Source organism: Hetaerina americana, unplaced genomic scaffold (genome assembly GCF_022747635.1).
Source record: "Hetaerina americana unplaced genomic scaffold, ioHetAmer1.1.p SCAF_1, whole genome shotgun sequence".
In the NCBI taxonomy this organism is placed as follows: Eukaryota; Metazoa; Arthropoda; class Insecta; order Odonata; family Calopterygidae; genus Hetaerina; species Hetaerina americana.
This window is the reverse complement of record NW_027286069.1, coordinates 41,389,693-41,409,224: the sequence shown is the minus strand read 5'-3', so window position 1 is coordinate 41,409,224 and position 19,532 is coordinate 41,389,693. Positions and strand designations below refer to the sequence as shown.

The window sequence follows — 19,532 nt, the reverse complement described above, 5'->3', positions numbered from 1 at the left end:
AGCAGATTGTTATAGGATGTTGTCAGTTAGAAATGAAAACCTAATGAAATTAATCTCTCAATACTGAGCAATAAAATCACGTGCTCTAGTGGGTTCATTTAAGTAAATTTCATTCCAGTCATTGAATCTCAGTTGTACTATATATCTTTTGCAATGACTGTTGTGTGTTCCTACCCATTTACATTTTCTACAGGTGTGCCAAAACATTACTATAAAAACCTTCATTTTAGACTAATTGTTATGGGTAATTTTTTTATAATCTGAAAGCATTGCAGAAAGTCTTCTACACATTATCTTTATATTTTTCGCTCGCATAAAGAATTTTTATTATAGTGGTATCAAAATAAGAATTATGTAAATTAAGTCTCCAATTTAGTTAATTATGCCAAATGCTGTTTTGATACATCTCTACCAGATGTTATCTTCATCCTTGCCATAATATTGGTTTAGTAGGATATGTTATGCTGTGCGCAGAGCACTCAACAAATGTCGACAAATGACAGCATAGTTTTTATTCTATAGTAATATAAAGTGCACTAATAAACCAATGTGGAATACTTCAATATTTGTGGTAATTTTTACAGTGGAATGAAAGTCACTGATGATGATTGGTGAATGGCATTTTAGTCAATGCATTTAGTTTTTCTATTAATTCTCAAAATTGGTCCAGTATTTACTAAGTAGCCTTGTAGTTAAATGTATTTAATTGACCAAGAGGTGTCACTAGACTATTTAGAGAAGTGTATTTTTGTAATCACTTCTAATTAAATGTCAGAATAATGCAATATCAAAGTAGCAGTGTCAGTTATACAAGAAATATATCTTGTGGAAAAGTTTACTTCACAAATAGTGTTTCAAAGACACAAAATCGCCAAGTAATCCTAACATTTTTATTTGCAAAATGCATACACTTCTTGAAAGCATTTGAAAATTGTCAGAAAATGAGGCTTTATGGAGTAAAACTTAGCTAGTTACACAATTTTATAAAATATAACGTATGCAGTTAGAAGAAAATGCAATTATAACAGCATAGCTATAACTATTTGCAATAATCACAACTTATCTCCTAAATACTGAAAAATATTCTTAAGTCGTACCTAAAAAATTACCATGTTATAGCAATAAAAATACACACCAAATACGATGTAGACATCAACCTACTATCAATTATAGCATTTTGTGTGGAATATTAAGGTAAATGCTATAGGAACAAAGAAATAAAAGTATAAAATGAATGCAGTAATGAAGAAATTGTATATTTCAGTACATGAAAACACTCTATAATTAGACAATCTTTACCTTATTATTAAGGATTTTATAAATGATAGAAAACTGTTATCATACAGTTCAACTTGCAAGACTTAGAAACAAGCAGATAATGCTGAACCAAATGGCGTAACTGGCTGTGATATCAGGTATGTTTTTGCTAGATAGTTTCAGTGCGAGTTCAATTTGCTTTGCCTGAAAACAGATTGGAGGGTTGAGTGCAGAGCTCAAAATTAAATAAGACTGTTATCGCATATACGGGTTTGGGTTATTAATTATATTATTTCAAGGTTAGTTGATGCATTACCTGGATATTTGATGTCAAATAAATTAAAATTTTGTACATATGGAATGAGGCAATGTAAAATGCAAATGAAATAAACATTTGATCAATGAAAAGGCATATTTTAATTTTCTGAGTAAAGATGCATTGGAGAGAGTATAAACAAGTTTGCGCACAGCCTTTCACAGGACTAAAATTTTGTGTGAAAAACAAATGGACCACCCAAATTGTTAATTACAAATTTCAAAGGATGATACTTTGTGTTTATTCTCCTCGAGTATTAATTGGGACAATTATTACATGGAATACCTTCGTGAGATAAGAAGGATACAGGCTGAAGCTAATTTACATTCAATATTTGAAAAATGTGGAAATTAGAAGCGATTCATTGGGAATTATCAGATTTTGACATACTTTATATCTAACTAATGATCCATAATGTTGATTGCACAAGCCTTGACTTAGTGAAATCCCATCTTTAAGGAGACAAAATTAGAGCGGAATTCATTGCTGCCTACTTAGAAAATACATTCATTTTCTTTAGTGGGTTTGATTGTGTAAAATAATGAAACTGTTTACCCTCTGTTTCTGCAAAGTATCAACCAATGCAATTATAATGGTAGAAATACAATCCATGGGGAGGTGAGGGATGACATGCACAACTTTGAAATTCAAATGAATAGCAAACTCTTTCATGAACAATATATGTCAACAAAAGTACAATTTCTATTTTTAACAAAAAAAATAGTTACAATAAAATATACACCAAGGTGGAATCCCAATGAATATGGAAAATTAACATTGATATCATCTAAGGAACATCACACTCAACTGAGCCTCTGATGTCCTCTACTCTTTCAGCTTAACATTAATTTCTAATGGATATTGTTCATATTCTGTCATGGGCTGCCGAAAAAGCTGAGCATGCTGCCATGCTTGGGGCCCTGTGCCTCCTGAAACTTTCATTTCTATAGTAAATGCCTGAAGTCCTTTCAAATCAGTAGTCGTGAATGTCCGAACATTTTCACCTGAAAAGTAGCCACAATTAATTGCTGGTAACAATGGGAACCGAATAACTACCAGGCAATTTTGAATATAAGATAAAATTAGAGAGATGCAGTCTTAAAATGTTTAAAATGTATGCCTTGGTCAGCACAATTATCAATGAAAAAAAGGATTAACAAAAAAATGCACGCATGAAAGAAAAGCTCTTCGAAGTGCAGCATTCAAATTTGAAAATAAATGAAAAAATAATCATACAGAAAGTACATAATTATTCAATCTGGCTACCTCCTGATATGTACCTAGTGCACATAATTGCAAATGGAAAATGTCACAACTTGGCATTTCCTGTAGTGCTCATGAAGGAAAATTCCTTATGCAAACACAACCAAGCTGTTCCATAAATTTTTGCAGCATGGCCAAATAGAAAAGACTCCCAGTTATTTTTATGGCTTCCACTATTACAGATGGGGATTAATGCAAAAACTTATAGAATTTTGACAAAGTTTCTTTTAAACAATGTTTGAGAAATCCCCAACATTTATATTCATTCATGAAAAATCAAAAGCTAATGTGCAGCACTTTTCCAGAATAGATAAGTAAAACAATATATACTTGACACTTCCATGCTTCCCTTTGTGGAGTTTCAGAAAATAAATACTCGGTTATTCCACATATCTTTTTTACTAAGCACGACCCAGGTTTCGACTTACAAAGTCATCATCAGGCCTGTATTTATTTTCTGAAATGAATCGCTTCCACAAAGTGGAGTTGTTTAATGCCCATGTTAAGAGAATTTGTAGTTTTCCACAGATTTTATTTCACAGTCCCATGTGTTTCACTGACTTACAGCATCATCAGGTATGAGTTACACACACAGCTGTGGAAAATTACAAACCCTTAAAATATGGACAAGTAAAACATTGTTCATTTTCCCAAACTTCTGCTTGTGAATAGGTTTCACTTGAAACATTAGTCCACAAATGTAAGTATTTAATGCAAAAAAATTTAAAAAGAAGTAAATTCCTCATGTATGGCTAACATCCTTCAGACTTCATACCACTACAGCTGGAATTAACAGTGTACATGGCAAGTAAAGCAAGATGATAGCCATAGACTGGAGGCTTTTGAAATTTGGGTGTAGAGAAGGATGGTAAGGGAAACAACCGTAGAAGTACTAGGCATGGTGTGGGAGGAGAGAAGATTATTGGAAGAAGTCTTGAGGATGAAAATGGATATAGCATTAATAGGAGATGGAATGTTGAAGACTTTGATAGAGGGGAGAATGTCAGGCAATGGAAGAGGGGGTAGCAATAAGGATGAGCATGCAGGAAGGAATGAAGGGAGGTAGAATATATGAGGAACTGAAGAGCAGTTTAATATAACATGAGTGTCTTATTGGACAAGGGTAAAAAAATGTGAGATCAGTGTGTGTCCAGCCAGATCTCCCTTAAATGGAAAAAAACAAATGATATTTATACCAACCAATTACACAGTCTCTCAAAGAATAGCATGATAATAGTAGCTGAAGCGTTAAGCAATAAGCTGTAAACATCCAAAAAATGCTAGGATTAAAAGTAATTTTATTGGGATTGATACAGGACTGTCCCACTCATCACTTCTAATTTGGGGCTCAACACATACAAAAGTTAACTTACTCATACTTGAAATCATATTACAAAATGACCAAACTGCAGGTGGGAAGATGGGAGATGCGTTTTTACTTTCCCCATTTTACAGGGCTAAATAACCAAAATAAAATACACTTAAACACATGTACAGGGAAAAAAGCAGTGAGGTACTTCACCAGTTCAATAATTGTTGAGTTGTAAGAAAGTTTCCCAGTAAAATATATATCACCTTACACAGAGCCACTCTTCCATATTATTATCAATCTGTGAGTGTAACGAAACATTTTTTTTAATTAGAGCCTATAGCTGTGGGTTATCCTGATGGTGCAGCCCTGGGGTTCCAAAACACTGATCATGTTTGCAACAAGTAAATGTTAACCTGTGGGCTTTGATGCAGCAAAATGACCATTTTCACAATGTTTCACTGATACGCTCATTAAAAATATTTAATTTTAAATACATAGCGGTACATTTCATTTCTTGTTAATATATAGTTAAGTGTATATCATTTGAAATCAGTTGGAAGGAATACATCTGAGAGCTATATGATAATGACAAGGTTTAAGGAAGTGGTTAAATGCTAGACAAAAAATGATTACTCAGGTTTAGGAATGATGAAGCATTTGCCAGTCAGCCAAAGGGTTACAATCATTGCAGAATCAGTGTGCTATGTCATGGTAGAGAATTAATTGCAAGAAAATGAAAGGAATGTGTTTCTCAAGAAATATGAGGTTAAGATAAACATCAAAGCTGAGGACATAAACTAGAACAGTTCACCTATTTCAGAAGTATTTACAAGGTAGACAAAGTAGTTAGAATATTGAAAGAATTGCGTGAGGTAGAGAAACTTTTACAAAGAGGCAAGAGTTGGTGGCAGGCAAAGTAAAGATATAAAGAAAAGAACAATGAAAACTTTGATATGGAGGGTGGTTTTGCATGTCTTGAAAGCTTGATCATTAAGCTCATAGAATAAGAAAAGATTGGAGTCCTTTGATATAGGTATGGAGTAGAATGGAAAAAGTAAGTAGGAAGAAAGGAAAACAAACAAAGAAGCTCTGTACATGGGAGTTGTAAGATTCAAGGGCAGGACAAGTGTATGCAGGAGATACTGAGAGGCAATGGAATCCTGAAGGCAGTAATAGAGGGTAAAATGTTGGGAAACAAGGTATAGGGAGGGAAAGAATAGGCATTTTGGATGTAATTAGGTGGGAAGAACATATAGAAAGCTTAAGAATAAGTTCCTGTTACACATTGTATGGGGTTTACAGATATTTTGAATCATGTTAATCAGGCATTAGGAGTACATTTATACATTGTGGATCATCTTTTCTTCTATCATTGAATAAAACAACCTGGAATATGAACTGGATTTATAAAAACAACAAAGAATCTAACTAACTAGTTTATTATTTATGATACATTCCTAAGTTTTTTAATAGAAAGCTGTCAAGAGACATTTGTTTTTGCTTCAAAATTTGGTGAAAATGCAACACAGCATCATTAAATGAATTTCTAGCATGTATAGCCACTGCCTTCTTAGGATGATGCTTCCTATGCATAATATGATGCAACAGTTTCCCATGACCTCCACATCACATTAAGCCTGCTATTTAGGGCTTAACACCTCTAGAAAGCTCATGGATTTCTGAATAGCAAACAAGCAGGGGTTTAATTTTCAGATTACCGATTGCATTGGCAGAAAAGCAGTGTTAGATAGCTTTTAATTGGTTTGGGGTCATGCAATGTATTCTCTTCTGTTACGTGTACACATATAGGTTAGCTTTGGCATCTTCTTCCAGAATAGACCCATCTTGTCACAATTAAAAATCACCAATGAAGCTCTCAGCTGCCTTAGAGTCTGAGCTTGCTGCTTTACCATGCCGCACAAGGCCGTTTACTCTGGTTCCACTCTTAACCTGTCGAACCACGCACGGCTCCCCTTAAATACTTATTTGACCATTGATTATCATGGCATCTCCTTAATGAGGTCAGCAAAAATAATTTTCACCTTCTCATTAATGAAATTATCGTAGTAGTAGTAGTTTTAGGGGAGGTGACTGACAGCTGAGGTCATTTGCACCATTAGAAATGGACAAGAAAGGATCAAGGGTAGAGAGAAACCTGGCGTAGGCATTAGCCTATGCTTAAAAAAAGGCACCCGCAGAGGTTCACAGCTTAATGTCCCATGTGTTGGAAAGCGTGCTCTCTCAAAGTGCCCTCCACAAAGCACCTCAAGTATGGATTAGGATACCACCGAAAAATTGCTGCCACTGCCAGTATTCAAACCCGGGCCCTTTGAGTGGGAAGCCAGTACGTTAGCCACTGCACCATGCCGATCCCTATAAAATTATCATTAATAGTGTCACATTACAATTGCTTTTCATTTACACATATGAGAAGCAATCTTTCAACACCATTGGGAATATGGAACTGTAGCGTAGATATTCTTGTCACTCCCTTTGAAGTACCTATCTTCTTTATCAGCCACGCTCACACCTTGTCTCTTACTCTTTAATGATTTGACTTTTAATTTCTATTGTTATTTTTATTCTTTTATGGCTGTCTTCTTGCAGATTTTTCTTCGTGAACATTTTTAAACCGATGCACAAAACATTCCAAATAATATTTTTTAACACCAAAAGAAAAATGGGTGATCCCTAGCAAAACTAAGATGCTAGCAGAACAAGTGCTAAGAACAAACTGAAGTTGCAGGAATGCAATCATTCTGGGAATTCGTTTCTTCGCATTACTCATGCAAAATGATGCTCGTTAAGCTAGTCATTTTTTGGCAAAATAGTTTTACTCATTATTCAATGAGAGATGCTTATTATGATTCCACTGTGCATTTGTGTAGAATTCCATGGTTCAAAAATAATACCCTAACCAAGAAGACTACAGCTAAAATTAATGTTAGCAGTAAGTTATATTCAACAGTATTTGGAATTAAAATAATAATTATAGCCTTATTTTTTGTGGTCATTAAATATGAAAGTGCAAATGTTAGTCTACTTTGTTTTCAAAGCCAGTATTTAGTAATATTGAACAGATAATCTCCATTTAGAAACACCAAGAATGTACACACTCACACGGGTGTGCATATTTCCAGGGTGCATTCCGAAAGTAATGCAATTATTTAAAACATTTGACATATTTGCGCAAACACTTAAAATTCTTCTAAGTACTGTCCTTGGGCCTCTACACATTTTTTTCAGCAACTCTGCCATACCAGTATGTGCCCTGGAAGGCATCTTCAGGGACCTCTCGCAAGGTCTTCGTCATGGCTGATTGGATCTGTTCTATGGGCAAAAAACGGGTTCATTTCAGGGCTGCCTTAATCTGAGGGAACAAAAAGAAGTCTGCTGGGGCAATGTCAGGACTATAGGGGGGTGGGGCAGCATTAGCACCTGGTGTTTGGCCAGAAACTCACGGACTCGTAGCACATTGTAGCAAAGCCCGTTGTCGTGATGGAGTTTCCAGGTAACAGGGATGTCTTTTCTCATCCTGATGACCCTTTTCGGGATTCTTTCCAACACATCCACGTAGTAGGCAGTATTAACTGTCTGTCCTAGAGGAACAAACTCCTTACAGACCACTCATTTACTGTCAAAAAAGACAATGAGCATTGTTTTCACTTTTGATTTACTCATTCTTTCCTTTTTGGGCTTGGGGGAATAGTCAGTGTGGCACTCAGAGTTTAGGCTTGTTTTTTCTGAGTCGTATTAAAAAACCCCGGTTTCATCGCTAGTGATGGCATTATCCAAATAATCAGGTTCATTTTCAAAATGTTGCAAAACTTCACTTAAAATTTCTGCTCAGTTGGTCATTTGGTGGTCTGAAAACACCTTGGGCAGGGGTTTGGTGCACACTTTCCTCACCGCTAAATCTTCAGTAACAATTCGAAACACAACAGTAGACGACAAGTTCAGCTCATTGGCAACCATATTGATACTCAATCAACGGTCAGAGTCCAACAATTGTCGAACACGAGCCACATTGTTGTCGGTTTTGCTGGTTGACAACCACCCAGAGCATTGGTCGTCATGAACCTCTTCCCGGCCCTCCATAAAGGCCTTTAACCACCTCAAAACTTGTGAGTAGGACACAAAACTTAATTGCGTAATGTTGCTCGATTGCCCATTACATTTTTTTTGTGTCACGGTCGGCGTGCAAAGGTTTACAATAACTGACATCCTGTGGTTTCCACAGCTTGGAGAGCACTGGGGCCAGTTTTGCAGAAAAGCTTAGCGCCCCCCCACCTACTCCAAGTGGTTTGATCCCACTCCAACCCATAGGAGTGGCGAGGGAAATTCAATTGTATTACTTTCGGAATGCACCCAGTATATCTCTTTATTTGGCCAATGATGGACCCCACGGAACTCAAAGACTGTTGGTTTCTTCCCAGAACTTCCTCTTTTCTCCCCTACTGTTTATCTTTGCTCTTCAGTCCTCACCATCATCATTCTGGTTGGTCATAAGGAAATTTTGTTCTGTCTACCACTTTTAATTTTGAAATGTAGTTATACATTGGTTTAGTTAACCTATTTTCATCTAATTAAATTAGTTGTCGATAGAATATCAATCCCCTTTTTATGATAGTATCTGTAATTTTGTATGCATTTCCATAGAGATCATTATTTTATCTTATTCCAAATATTTTCTGCAAATGGCTCAAAGATTTTCATTCCTTTCCTCTCTAGGCGTCCTTCTTTCTTCTTTATCACTCATTCTGATCCATTTGAATATTTGGACTAAATGAATGGTTTGTAATATCAGATTTAGGCTTGGATGAGTATTTCTCTTTTGTTGTAGTGATTTTGTGTACTTTTGTAAGCCAGTTACAGTTTTATATTCATTCTTTTTTTGTTGCCTAATCTGTTAGGCCAAATACTCTCCTACATATCTAAATTTATCATCCCTCTTGATTTATCCATGTATCTCTCCAATTAGTGTCTGATTTCTATATATTCTAACTTCTCGCATGAGACCTTCAACCATATTTGTTTCCGCTATTTCTAGTAATATTTCCAGCATGACTCTGGCATCTGTTAAGCCCAGGTTTCCATTTTCTGACCATTCATTTTCTAGGTGAGCCCTTTTTGATTTTGTATCAGAAGTTTTGTGTCAATTCTCATGTTTCAGTTGTTCCTTTGAAATATTCTCTTAATTTCCCTGAGGTAATGGCCTGAGTGTCCTCAACCTGATGTCCATAATTTCTGTTACTTTCTTTAGTTATTCTTACGTAGTGTACACCTTGTCTTGTATTTGGAGAACTCCACTTTTTCTTTTTCCAAGGCAGTTTTCTAAAAATGTCAACATTAGTCAATATTGCTAACAGAAAATAAGTCTTTCCCCATTCTTGTATGTGCTGGGTAGTCATCTGCTATTGTTATGAATTTTTTTCCTTTCCAATTTGTGCATTGTGCAAATTTTAACATCAGTTTGAGGTATTTTTCATACCTCAGTTTCCAATAATTCCCAGAATTATCCTTTTTCTGAATTGGTTCTTTTATCTTGGTTTATTGATGCACGAGTATTAATGATAGTGTCCCTCATATTACTTGATCTAATGGAGAGAAATTAGATCTGTTCTGATGGTGATGCGAAGTCTGTTTTTATGTACCATTAAAAATACCTTACCTATCATTATGGTGTTTATGGAGTTCCTGATGGCCGATTTGCTTTTATAAATTCTGTAACCTCCTAACCTATTGCATTCTTATCTGGGTATCTTGTTTCTTGGAGAGCTAGAGTTGGCATTTTTTAACTATTTAGTGTATCATTTAGGCGTTTTAGTTTGCCAGTTTTAATGAAGTGTGTTCGTGTGGGTGAGCTCAGCAAGTTCTTTTTGGTTTAATCTTGAATGTCCACGGAAGTTCTGACTATTCCTTACATGATAATGTTGTCATCTCTCTGATAGCCCACTTACACTAATGTATCCAGCAGCAAAGGATTGTTTACCTACAGGAATAGTTTTCCATTTAGAATTTACAGTCATGCCTGGGGTTGAAGCTTCATGTGGGAATGAGTTACAAGGACCCCTTCATGGCTTGTAACTGAAACATTAAGCTTTATGCCACTTAAGTATTCAAAAACCCAAACTGCAACCTTATTTTCAGTGCCTTAGTTTCCTTTCCAATCAGAATCTTTTGATTGACCTTATTTTCACTTTTGAGAACATTTTTTGGGAAAAAAATGTTTATATATCCCTCCTCATGGACTAACACCTAGAAATGGTGGAATCACTATTGTGCATTATGATGACCCCTAGAGCTGTCCCGGCATGAGAAATGATATTTGCTCTTGGCAGGGTCACTCATATCAGATAGGTTGAAGGGTAGAAGCCAGATGAGAGGTAGTCCACACAGCATCTGTTCAAAAGTGAGGCAGCTGCAAAGGTGTCTGACCCCAGTGGGGCGGCCATTGAGTTATGGTGTGACATTAAAAACACTATTGAGGAAGGTAACAGGAGGTAACCTGAAGATTTTGAAGGCAAACATAATAAAATTGAGTCCTGGCACTAAGGACAGCCAATCTAAAGTAAAATTGGAACCAATAAACTTGGTTATTGTTCAGGTATATGAGGTGTGTTCAAAAGGCAAGGTGACTTTATATTTTTATGAAAAAATATTAATTTATTCTTCAATTTCCAAGTAGGCCCCTTCAATATAATCCCTCTTAGATATAATACACTATTGCCAATGCTTTTTCCAATCCCCAAAGCAATTCTGATAAGCATTTTTTGGTATAGCCTTGAGCTCTTCCAGCAATGCAGTCTTCATCTCCTCAATCGTTGCAAATCTCCATCCTTAATGGCTCTTCAGTTTTGGGAACATAAAAAATTGCAGGGGGCCAAATACGGTGAATATGGTGGCTGAGGCATGATTGTGGTGTTGTTTTTGGCCAAAAAATCTCTCGCAAGCAACAATGAGCAAGCAGGCACATTATCATGATGCAAAAGCCATGAATTGTTTTTCCACAATTCCCGACATTTTTTTCATATTGCTTCTAGCAAACGGCGCATAACTTAAAGGTAATTAATACTCCTTATTGACCATACGACCTTGTGGTAAGAACTCCTGATGTACTAAGCCATGGTAATAGAAGAAAACAGTGAGCAAAACTTTGACATTTGATTGAACTTGGCGTGCTGGTGATCGTTTCTTGGTCTTGGTTCTTTCATTGGGACAATTGGGCTTTGGTTTTGAAGTCATAACCATAAGCCCAATATTCGTCACCACTTATGATCCTTTTGAGCAAATCAGGATCATGATTGGCATTATTCAACAGCTCCTGAGCAATGCTCATGTGATGGTTCTTATGGTCAAAATTAAGCAGCTTTGGAACACATTTTGCTGACACACATCTACTGCCCAAAACATCCAAAAAAAATTGCATGGAACAAGCCAACCGATATGCCAAAATCCACAGCAACTTCTCTAATAGTGATTTGAAGATTTTTCAAAACAATTTTCTCCACTGATTCAACATTTTGACCTGTTGTGATGAGCTGTGTCGTCCAGAGCGAGGTTTGTCATTAGCATCTTCTCATCCGTCATAGTAGAGCTTGTACCACTTATTAACATCTTTTTACTCAGAGTAGACTCACTGTATGCCGCTGTCAAAATGCCAAGTGTTTGGAGCACTTAATTCTATTTTTTTTACTCGAAATTTAATGCAAATTCTTTGACCAATTTTTTTGTAGCAAAAAATCACCGAGCACACCAAAATACATCTAACACTTGTACCTGTCATTTACAAACTAAATATGTTATGTTGTTGAAACTGTAAACAAATGTTTGGGACATGTGTACAAACACAACAAAACAATTGAAAAACAAATGTACAGGTACCTGTATGTTGCCCACAAAATTTCAAAAGTCACCTTACTTTTGGGACACTCCTCGTACATATCACCAAGCAATCATAGAGAGGAAGAAGTCGATAGGGTATATGATCAGTTAGAAGACATATTTGCCGATGTTCCTGGAGGGAAACATTTGATAGCATTGTGGGAATGGAATGCGATGATAGACAAAGGATGAGAGGGTAGTGAAGTAGGGGACTACATTTTAGGAAAGAAAGAATGATCAAGGGTAGAAGCAATTGAGTTCTACCATAGACAGAGGTTAATCAACACCAACACTTGGTTTGGCCAACACAAAAGACGTAGGCACAAATGGAAAATGCTGGGGGATTGAGGAGGGTATCAGTTGGACAACATTTTTGTCAGGCAAAGACAAAGGAAATGCATGACCAATTTCCAGTATCCCTGCAACTGATGCAGACTCAGAGGACAATTCAGTAATTATGAAGTGAAGCATGTGATTTAAAAAAGATCAAACAAGCAAGTTGGTTTAAAAAATGGAACATAGAAGTACTAATCAAGTCAAAAAAGCAGTAGTACCAGCAGGCAGTAATGAAAATGATGAGTGACGAAAGAAAGCTGGGTACGGTAGAGGAAAAGTAGGAACATATGAAAGAAGGTATACTGAGGGCTGCAAAAGAACTGATAGGCACTGTATATAGGAAAAGGACAAGAGAACCATGGATATGGGTGAGACTATTAGAAACATAGATGAGAAAAGGAAATGGAACTATATAAACATTGAGTTAGGTAAGAAAAAGTAAAAAGAGCTAATAATAAACTGAGGCGGGTAACAAATAGAGTCAGAGAAGTGGGTGGAAAATACAATGTGGTAATTCGAATGTCTACAGAGAAAGGGTGAAATTAATGAGCTTCACAGCAAGATTAAGCCCTGTCAGGGAGCTAGAAGGAAAACTTGCTGCAAACAATCAAAGGTAAGTCAGGAAAAATATTAGTTTCACCCGAAAACATCCAAAAGAAATGGAAGGAATATATAGAGGGACTGTAGAGTAAAGAAATTATACCAGCAAGACTAGACATAAAGAATATAACGTAGATGAGGAAGCTTAGGTATAGGTTTATTCAGTGGCAAGATAGAAAGGTCATTTAAGGAATTGAAATCAAATATGGATGTGGGGGTAAACAACACTCACAGAACTACTTAAGTTGAAGAAAGTGGAGGAGGAGGAGTTTTTATAGACTAATTCATAAGATTTATGAGAGGAAGTTGGCCGGAAAACTTTGTCAAATTAATGTTAGTTCCTATTCCAAAAAAGGGAAAGGCAGCAATATGTGAGGGCTACAGAACAATAAGTTTGATTTTGCACGCAACTCAAGTGGTTCTCAGGATCATCAAAAAGTGGATAGAGTAAGGCAAATGATTACTTAGGGGATGATTAGTTTGGGTTCAGGAAGGGGAGAGGCAAGCATGATACCACTGCAGTAATGAGGTCACTAATATAGAGGAACATAAGAATACAATCAGGAAGAAGGAAACATCAGAAATATAACACATATGTCTGTGTTGTGGATTTAAAAGAGGCATTTGAAAGAAGAAATAGAATATAGAGGGTAGAATATAGAAATATAATATTGCAGAATATAGGCGTTGATGACCAGAACTTGAAGGAAGGATGTTAAGGAAGGATGTTAAGAAAAGATGTCAGAACCTTTTTGTATATCATAGTTTGTACTGTGCAGAAACATGGCCATTGAAGCAGAATAATATGCATATATCGGGGATTTTGCCATCTCAGGCATAACTTTATGGAATTTACACAACATATTGAAATGAAAGAAGTAACTTTGTAATTCCACACACACTTTATTTAAAACACGACCTAGGTTTCGATGTTGGACATCATCATCACGTCGTTCCTACAGAAGAAAACTTTACATAAATATCTTCAGGAAAGGTTGGAAGGGATAGGGTGGAAGGGCAAACAGAGGGTTAAAATGTTGAATCTAGATGAGAGAGAAAGAAATGGCAAGTACAGCCTGCTGCACTTCCCTTTTCTTTTTCTCCCATCTGTTATTTTTAATGGTAATTTAATTTTTCCTTTTCGTAACTCATTAAATTTTGGTACTTAGTGAGAAATATTCCCTAAATAAAGAATTCATCGCCACTTGGCAGTGGGATCTTTCATATATTCAGGGCTGTAAATGTTGCCTACGGCTATTTTGGCAATTTTCTTCTAGCCAAGTTTATTTATTAGTTTATCTGGATAGCCATTGTTAACTGCTATCATTTTAATTAGGCTTAATTCCTCAACAAATTGAGTAGCTTTAGGCATGATGTGGTGGAAGACGAACATAATGAATAACTGATTGTATCACTTTTCCACTTGATATTATTATCAAGTGGAAAAGTGCAACGATCTGTTACTCACTTAGTTGCTTATTTATATTTGAATCTGATATAGGAATAGAAGTTGATGGATGAATTGTTGCATGAAATGCTGAAAGCTTTTGGGCGAAGCAATGCCTTGAAGTAGCATTTATTGCTTGGTCTGAATACATTTCTTTCTCAAAAATAGAGTAGAGAGAGAATAAGATGGGTTACTCTAATAAATAGAGAAACCTATCTTAGCCTTTAGAAATGGATAGCTCGAGGAAATTCAGGGAACCTTATTCTTCTTCAAAACCTAGTTGTGTTTAAAATAAAGACGTGTTATTACCAAGTTATTTCTTTCATTTCAATAGATTGGAGGCTTTCAAATGTGGGTGTAAAGATGGATGGAAAAGGTGAAGTGGACTGAAAGGAAAAGAAACGAAAAAGTGATAGGTATTGTGTGGGAGAAGAGAGGATTGTGTGGAGAAATCAAAAAGAGGCAGGAAAAAATGGATAGAGCATTTTTCTCCACACCCACATTTTTAAAGCCTCCAATCTACGTCTATCCTACTGCTTCATTGACCACGTTTCCACGCTGTACATAACTATGCTCTGTATCAAGGTTTTCACAGGTCTTTTCTTAATATCCTTACTCAACGCCCCTGTCAATTCCCTCCTCCTTGCGAATGCCTCTTTTCCTAGCACAATTCTTCTCCTTACGCTCTGCTGCTTTGACCGTGTTGGTCCAAAACACTTCAAAGATACGTAAACTGTTCTACCTGCTCTAGTTTTCACCCTCCTTTTTCAATGTTTAGCTTTGCCTTATTCTTTCTGGAAAATCGCATAACCTTTATTTGATTAATATTGATTCTCATCCCATACCTGTCACACTGAATTTCCAATTCACTCAACAATGCTTGCAACCACTTGGCTGACTGACAAACTAAACCTTGGTCAACAGCAAACCTAACTGATTTTACGAATTCCCCACGGACTTTCATTTCTGCCTCCATTTCTTCCCATGCATCTTTAATCATTTCCTCTACATACAGGTTGAACAGCAACGGTGATAACGGGACACCCTGCCTTACACCTCTTCCTAACATTGCCCATCCGGACTCCCCGTTCCCCACCTGCACCTGAGCAGTCTGAGACACGTACAGGTTGCGGATTAGCCTCCTTTCCCTCCAATCTATTCCTATTTTATGCAATTTACTCAATCAAACGTTTTTTTGAATTCTACGAAACAGGCAAGTACGTCGTGATTGTATTCTGTATTCCTCTTGATTAGTGATCTCATTACTGCCATGGCATCATGCATGCTGCTTCCCTTCCTGGACCTAAACTGATCATCCCCTAAGTAATCATATGCCTTACTCTCTATCCTTTTGTTGATGATCCTGAGAACAACTTTAGCTGTGTTGTAAATTAAATGTATAGTTCTCTAGTCTTCAAATGATATAGCTTTTACCTTTTTTGGAATAGGAACTAACTCTAATCTCACTAAGTCTTCCGACCAGATTACTTTCACATAGATGCTACGAATCAGACCATATAGTCTCTTCCTACCACATTTTCCTAATCCTTTTGTTAGTTCCACAGGAATGTTGTCTAACCATACAGCCTTATTTGATTTCATCTCCTGTAGTGCCCTATCTAGCTCATTGTCGAGTATGCCTGGACCTAAGCTATCTTCATCTCCATTATATTCTCTTTCTATGTCTAAGCTTGCTGGCCTAAGTTCTTTAACACACAGTTCTTCTATATATTCCTTCCATTTCTCATGGATCTTTTCTATTTCAACTATTATCTAATCCGACTTATCTCTAGCTGTTAACACAAATCTTTCCTTCTTACTTCCCGATGGTGTTCTTATCTTTTTGTATAGCGCACCAATTTCATCTTTCCTCGGCAAACTTTCCATATCCTCGTATAGCATCTTCCACCACTCTTCTTTTGCTTTATTTGTTGCCCATCTCAATTTATTACCTTACTCTTTGTACTTCCTTTTGTCTAGCTCTGCGTTTACATTCTTCCATATCCTTCTCCCATCTATATTTCCAATCACTTCATCCATGATTTCCTCGTCCTTTTCCTATTAATGGTTCCAATGTGAATCTTGCGGCTTCTGATATCCATTTTTGATATATTTCTATTTTTTCTCGATAGTACTCAGCTCATCATCGTCATCCATGAGCATAAAGTGGCAACAAATGTCTTGACTGACACTAATTTAATTTTTCTTTAATTGCTGCTTTGACATCTGCTTTTTTTAGCAAATAGCCGATTGACACAACTAATGATAATTATGGCTTATCATAGGTAATTAGGAAAAGGAACTGGCACCACTACTCTGATGTGTGAATTTCACACACCGTCAGGATTAGTACTGGGTGACCTCTACCATCACCTACTAAACCGACCTTCGGGTTGATTATTGTGTTCATGGTTTTTTTTATAGTTAATTAAAGTTGAATTGGGTCAAATGCAAGTTAAGTGTTAAAAATAACTTATAATGTAAAAGAAACAAAATATTCCTGCCATCATGAATCATTTTCTAGGTAGGGAATATCAACTTAATGTTTCTAGAGAGGACTATAAAATGATCTATGATATACTACATTAAATGGTCACTGAGATTGCAGATCCAGAGCATGGAATGTCCTACCAACTAAACCCCACCATTTCATGCACTTGTGCATGAAATGGTGAGGTTTGCGATACGCAAAGTATGTAATGCCATCCGAGTTTTTCTGTTTTGCCCATCTCCATTATGGAAACGATACATAATATTTAAAATTTTACTGTATCTTAACAGTTTTACTTATTTAATTCTAAAAAACAAAGCGAGATTAAATCTTAAACATTTGTTTTCTTCGTGAATCAACCATTTTATGGTGTCAATTAGAATTAACTGGGGTCTGCCATGTATATACTTATAGAAGAAAAAACAGGTTACTGCCATTACCTGTGGGGACCTGTGAGCGTACTTCACCACCACACAGAGTACAAACCACATCGCCATTTTCAAAAACAGCTGATCTGCAAGTGATTGATATGGTATCAACTGTCAATCCAGAGGGGGATACATCAAACTTGAACTTCATACTGCCTTCATTTGCACTTTCTGTAAGAGACAAAGCTACAGAGATTAGCAACACTATTAATGGAAAAAGAACGTGTAAAAATTTACCTGTTTTATTGTTAAAAAGGCTGCTTCATCTAAATAGCAGGAAAAGAGATTACCTTCCCTAGCCAAATACGTAATTCTCCAGTCGCTCTCCTCCTTGCGAAAAATTGACTCATTTTCAAAAAGGCCATTTTTCCAGCCTTTAATTTCTATCTTCTTATTTCCTACAATTTTCAGGTATTTATCAGATGCACAAGAGTATTTCACTGTAAAATCACGGGAATCCCTCTCAAGTTCTGATAATTGCCATGTGTAAGGCTGAAAGCATTCAGGATTAGATCCCAATTCGTTTCGTTGCAGTCGCCAAGCCAGTGATCCAGAAACTCTTCCTATCTTTTCATTTTCCGAAACTTGGGTTTCCTTGTCCTGTGTCCACAGAAACTCAACTAACTCAGATACAGTCTTGCGTAAGAAATACTTCTTCTTTGGAGTCGAAAAATCCTTGTATCTTTCCTGCCTTAAATTTAGAATTGCTGCTATCAATTCTTCTTCACTTATTCCAGACGCTTTCCTTCGCTGTAAAATTTCCTTTGGGGGAAGCCGAGAATATCGCCAAGTTACATCTTGCACACCATCAACTGAGAAACCAAATATGTAAGTTAACTTCTTACCCCACCCGCATTCATATAAAAGGGGGGCATCTACTATTCCCTCACATGGATCTATATGAACCCAACGGGGTTTCTCAGAGTAACAATACACTTCAGTCCACAGATGGTCTGTTGAGTCGTACACCAACCGTGCCTCAAAACCTAAGGAACGGCAAAGTAGAGTAAAGCAAATTGCCCATTCTCCACAGCGGCCTTTGCGAGTTTCCAAAAGTTTGTATGGGTCATTGAAGCGAGAAAATTTTGTTAAGGCATCACATTTCTTGCAAGAATAGAGCTCGACAACCAACCCATTGTCCACAGTAGAATTATAAAATGCTGTTTGCCCTTTGCATCCAATACAACTGGGTGTGTCTACCCAAGAAAAAAAGGACGTTTTGTACCAAGAAACCAATTCCATTAGCAATAAGTCTTGAATTGTCACACTTTCCACTTCTTGTTTCAATTTGGACTGTAACTGAATTTTTCTCAATTTCCTTTCGGCAGCTATCTCTAACTCTTCCAATGGAACATACTGTCTCGCTTTTTGCTGAAGGTCTGTATTTTCGTATTGAAGAACGGATTTGTAGAAGAAAAATATACGCTCCATTAAAGACTTCATCGTGGAAAATCTGGCAGAATACTATCGCAGCATGCTTATCGCCACTTTTAATAATCTTTCATTTCCTGGGAAACTTGAACTGGCTTCAATAGCGTACACCGAACAAAATATAGCGATTGCAACGGCAGTGAATTTAACCATGAAAATTGTTATTAAAAAAGATATTCTTTTTGAACATTTTGCATAACATTTTATATTTTGAAATACAATCTATATATTTACACAACGTTTAAGAATTGTATTTGAAATGTCTACGAAGCCCCTCCCCCTTTTTGATTGGCCAATCAAAAACGGGGCACAATGCGGTGATTTGGCTGATGGACAGCCAAGTTGATAATTGATGAAATGTAATTTTGGAGTACTTGGAGATTTAATTTAATGTAATGGTGATCTCTCGTCAATATTCGGTCCCACGATGAGCCGTAAGACCTGCCATCATTTGGATGACTTATAGGAGAATCCAAGTTATTCATGATCAGCCTTTACTTTATTAAATAAGTTATAATAATCCGTCCTTTTTAACAGCGTCTCATAGACTTCCCAATGAGGTAGGTGACGCTGAAACCCCATCGTTTGATGATGGAGTTGTAGCGTGTTATGGTTTTTATTGGCTTTGCCAGTCTCATTGAGTAATCTTTTTGATACTCTGTGCTTAATAACAGGGATGATTTATTTTATTTAATAAATTTTTAACTGATCATGAATAACAATGGTGAATACTAATCCAATGCCTCAATCCTAATATATTTTTCCCG

At 36.5% G+C, this 19,532-nt stretch overlaps 1 protein-coding gene across 1 annotated transcript; it reads right to left on the bottom strand.

Annotated features, from left to right (window-relative positions):
- Positions 1 to 1,284: 1,284 nt before the first annotated feature.
- Positions 1,285 to 19,121, bottom strand: Pngl (N-glycanase Pngl). Its single transcript, XM_071588738.1, has 3 exons — positions 17,625 to 19,121; positions 17,347 to 17,505; positions 1,285 to 2,577 (listed from the first exon to the last, which is right to left on the bottom strand). The coding sequence occupies exons 1-3, from the start codon at positions 18,775 to 18,777 to the stop codon at positions 2,399 to 2,401; spliced, it is 1,491 nt and encodes a 496-aa protein (XP_071444839.1). The 5' UTR covers positions 18,778 to 19,121; the 3' UTR covers positions 1,285 to 2,398.
- Positions 19,122 to 19,532: the final 411 nt, after the last annotated feature.

Bases quoted from the DNA above. Each gene is read 5' to 3' on its own strand.
- Pngl (XM_071588738.1), bottom strand. From the start codon at position 18,777: ATGAAGTCTTTAATGGAGCGTATATTTTTCTTCTACAAATCCGTTCTT. The intron at 17,506-17,624 runs GTAATCTCTTTT...TGTCTCTTACAG, and splicing joins TACGTATTTGGCTAGGGAAG to AAAGTGCAAATGAAGGCAGT. The intron at 2,578-17,346 runs GTAATGGCAGTA...GCTACTTTTCAG, and splicing joins ACGCTCACAGGTCCCCACAG to GTGAAAATGTTCGGACATTC.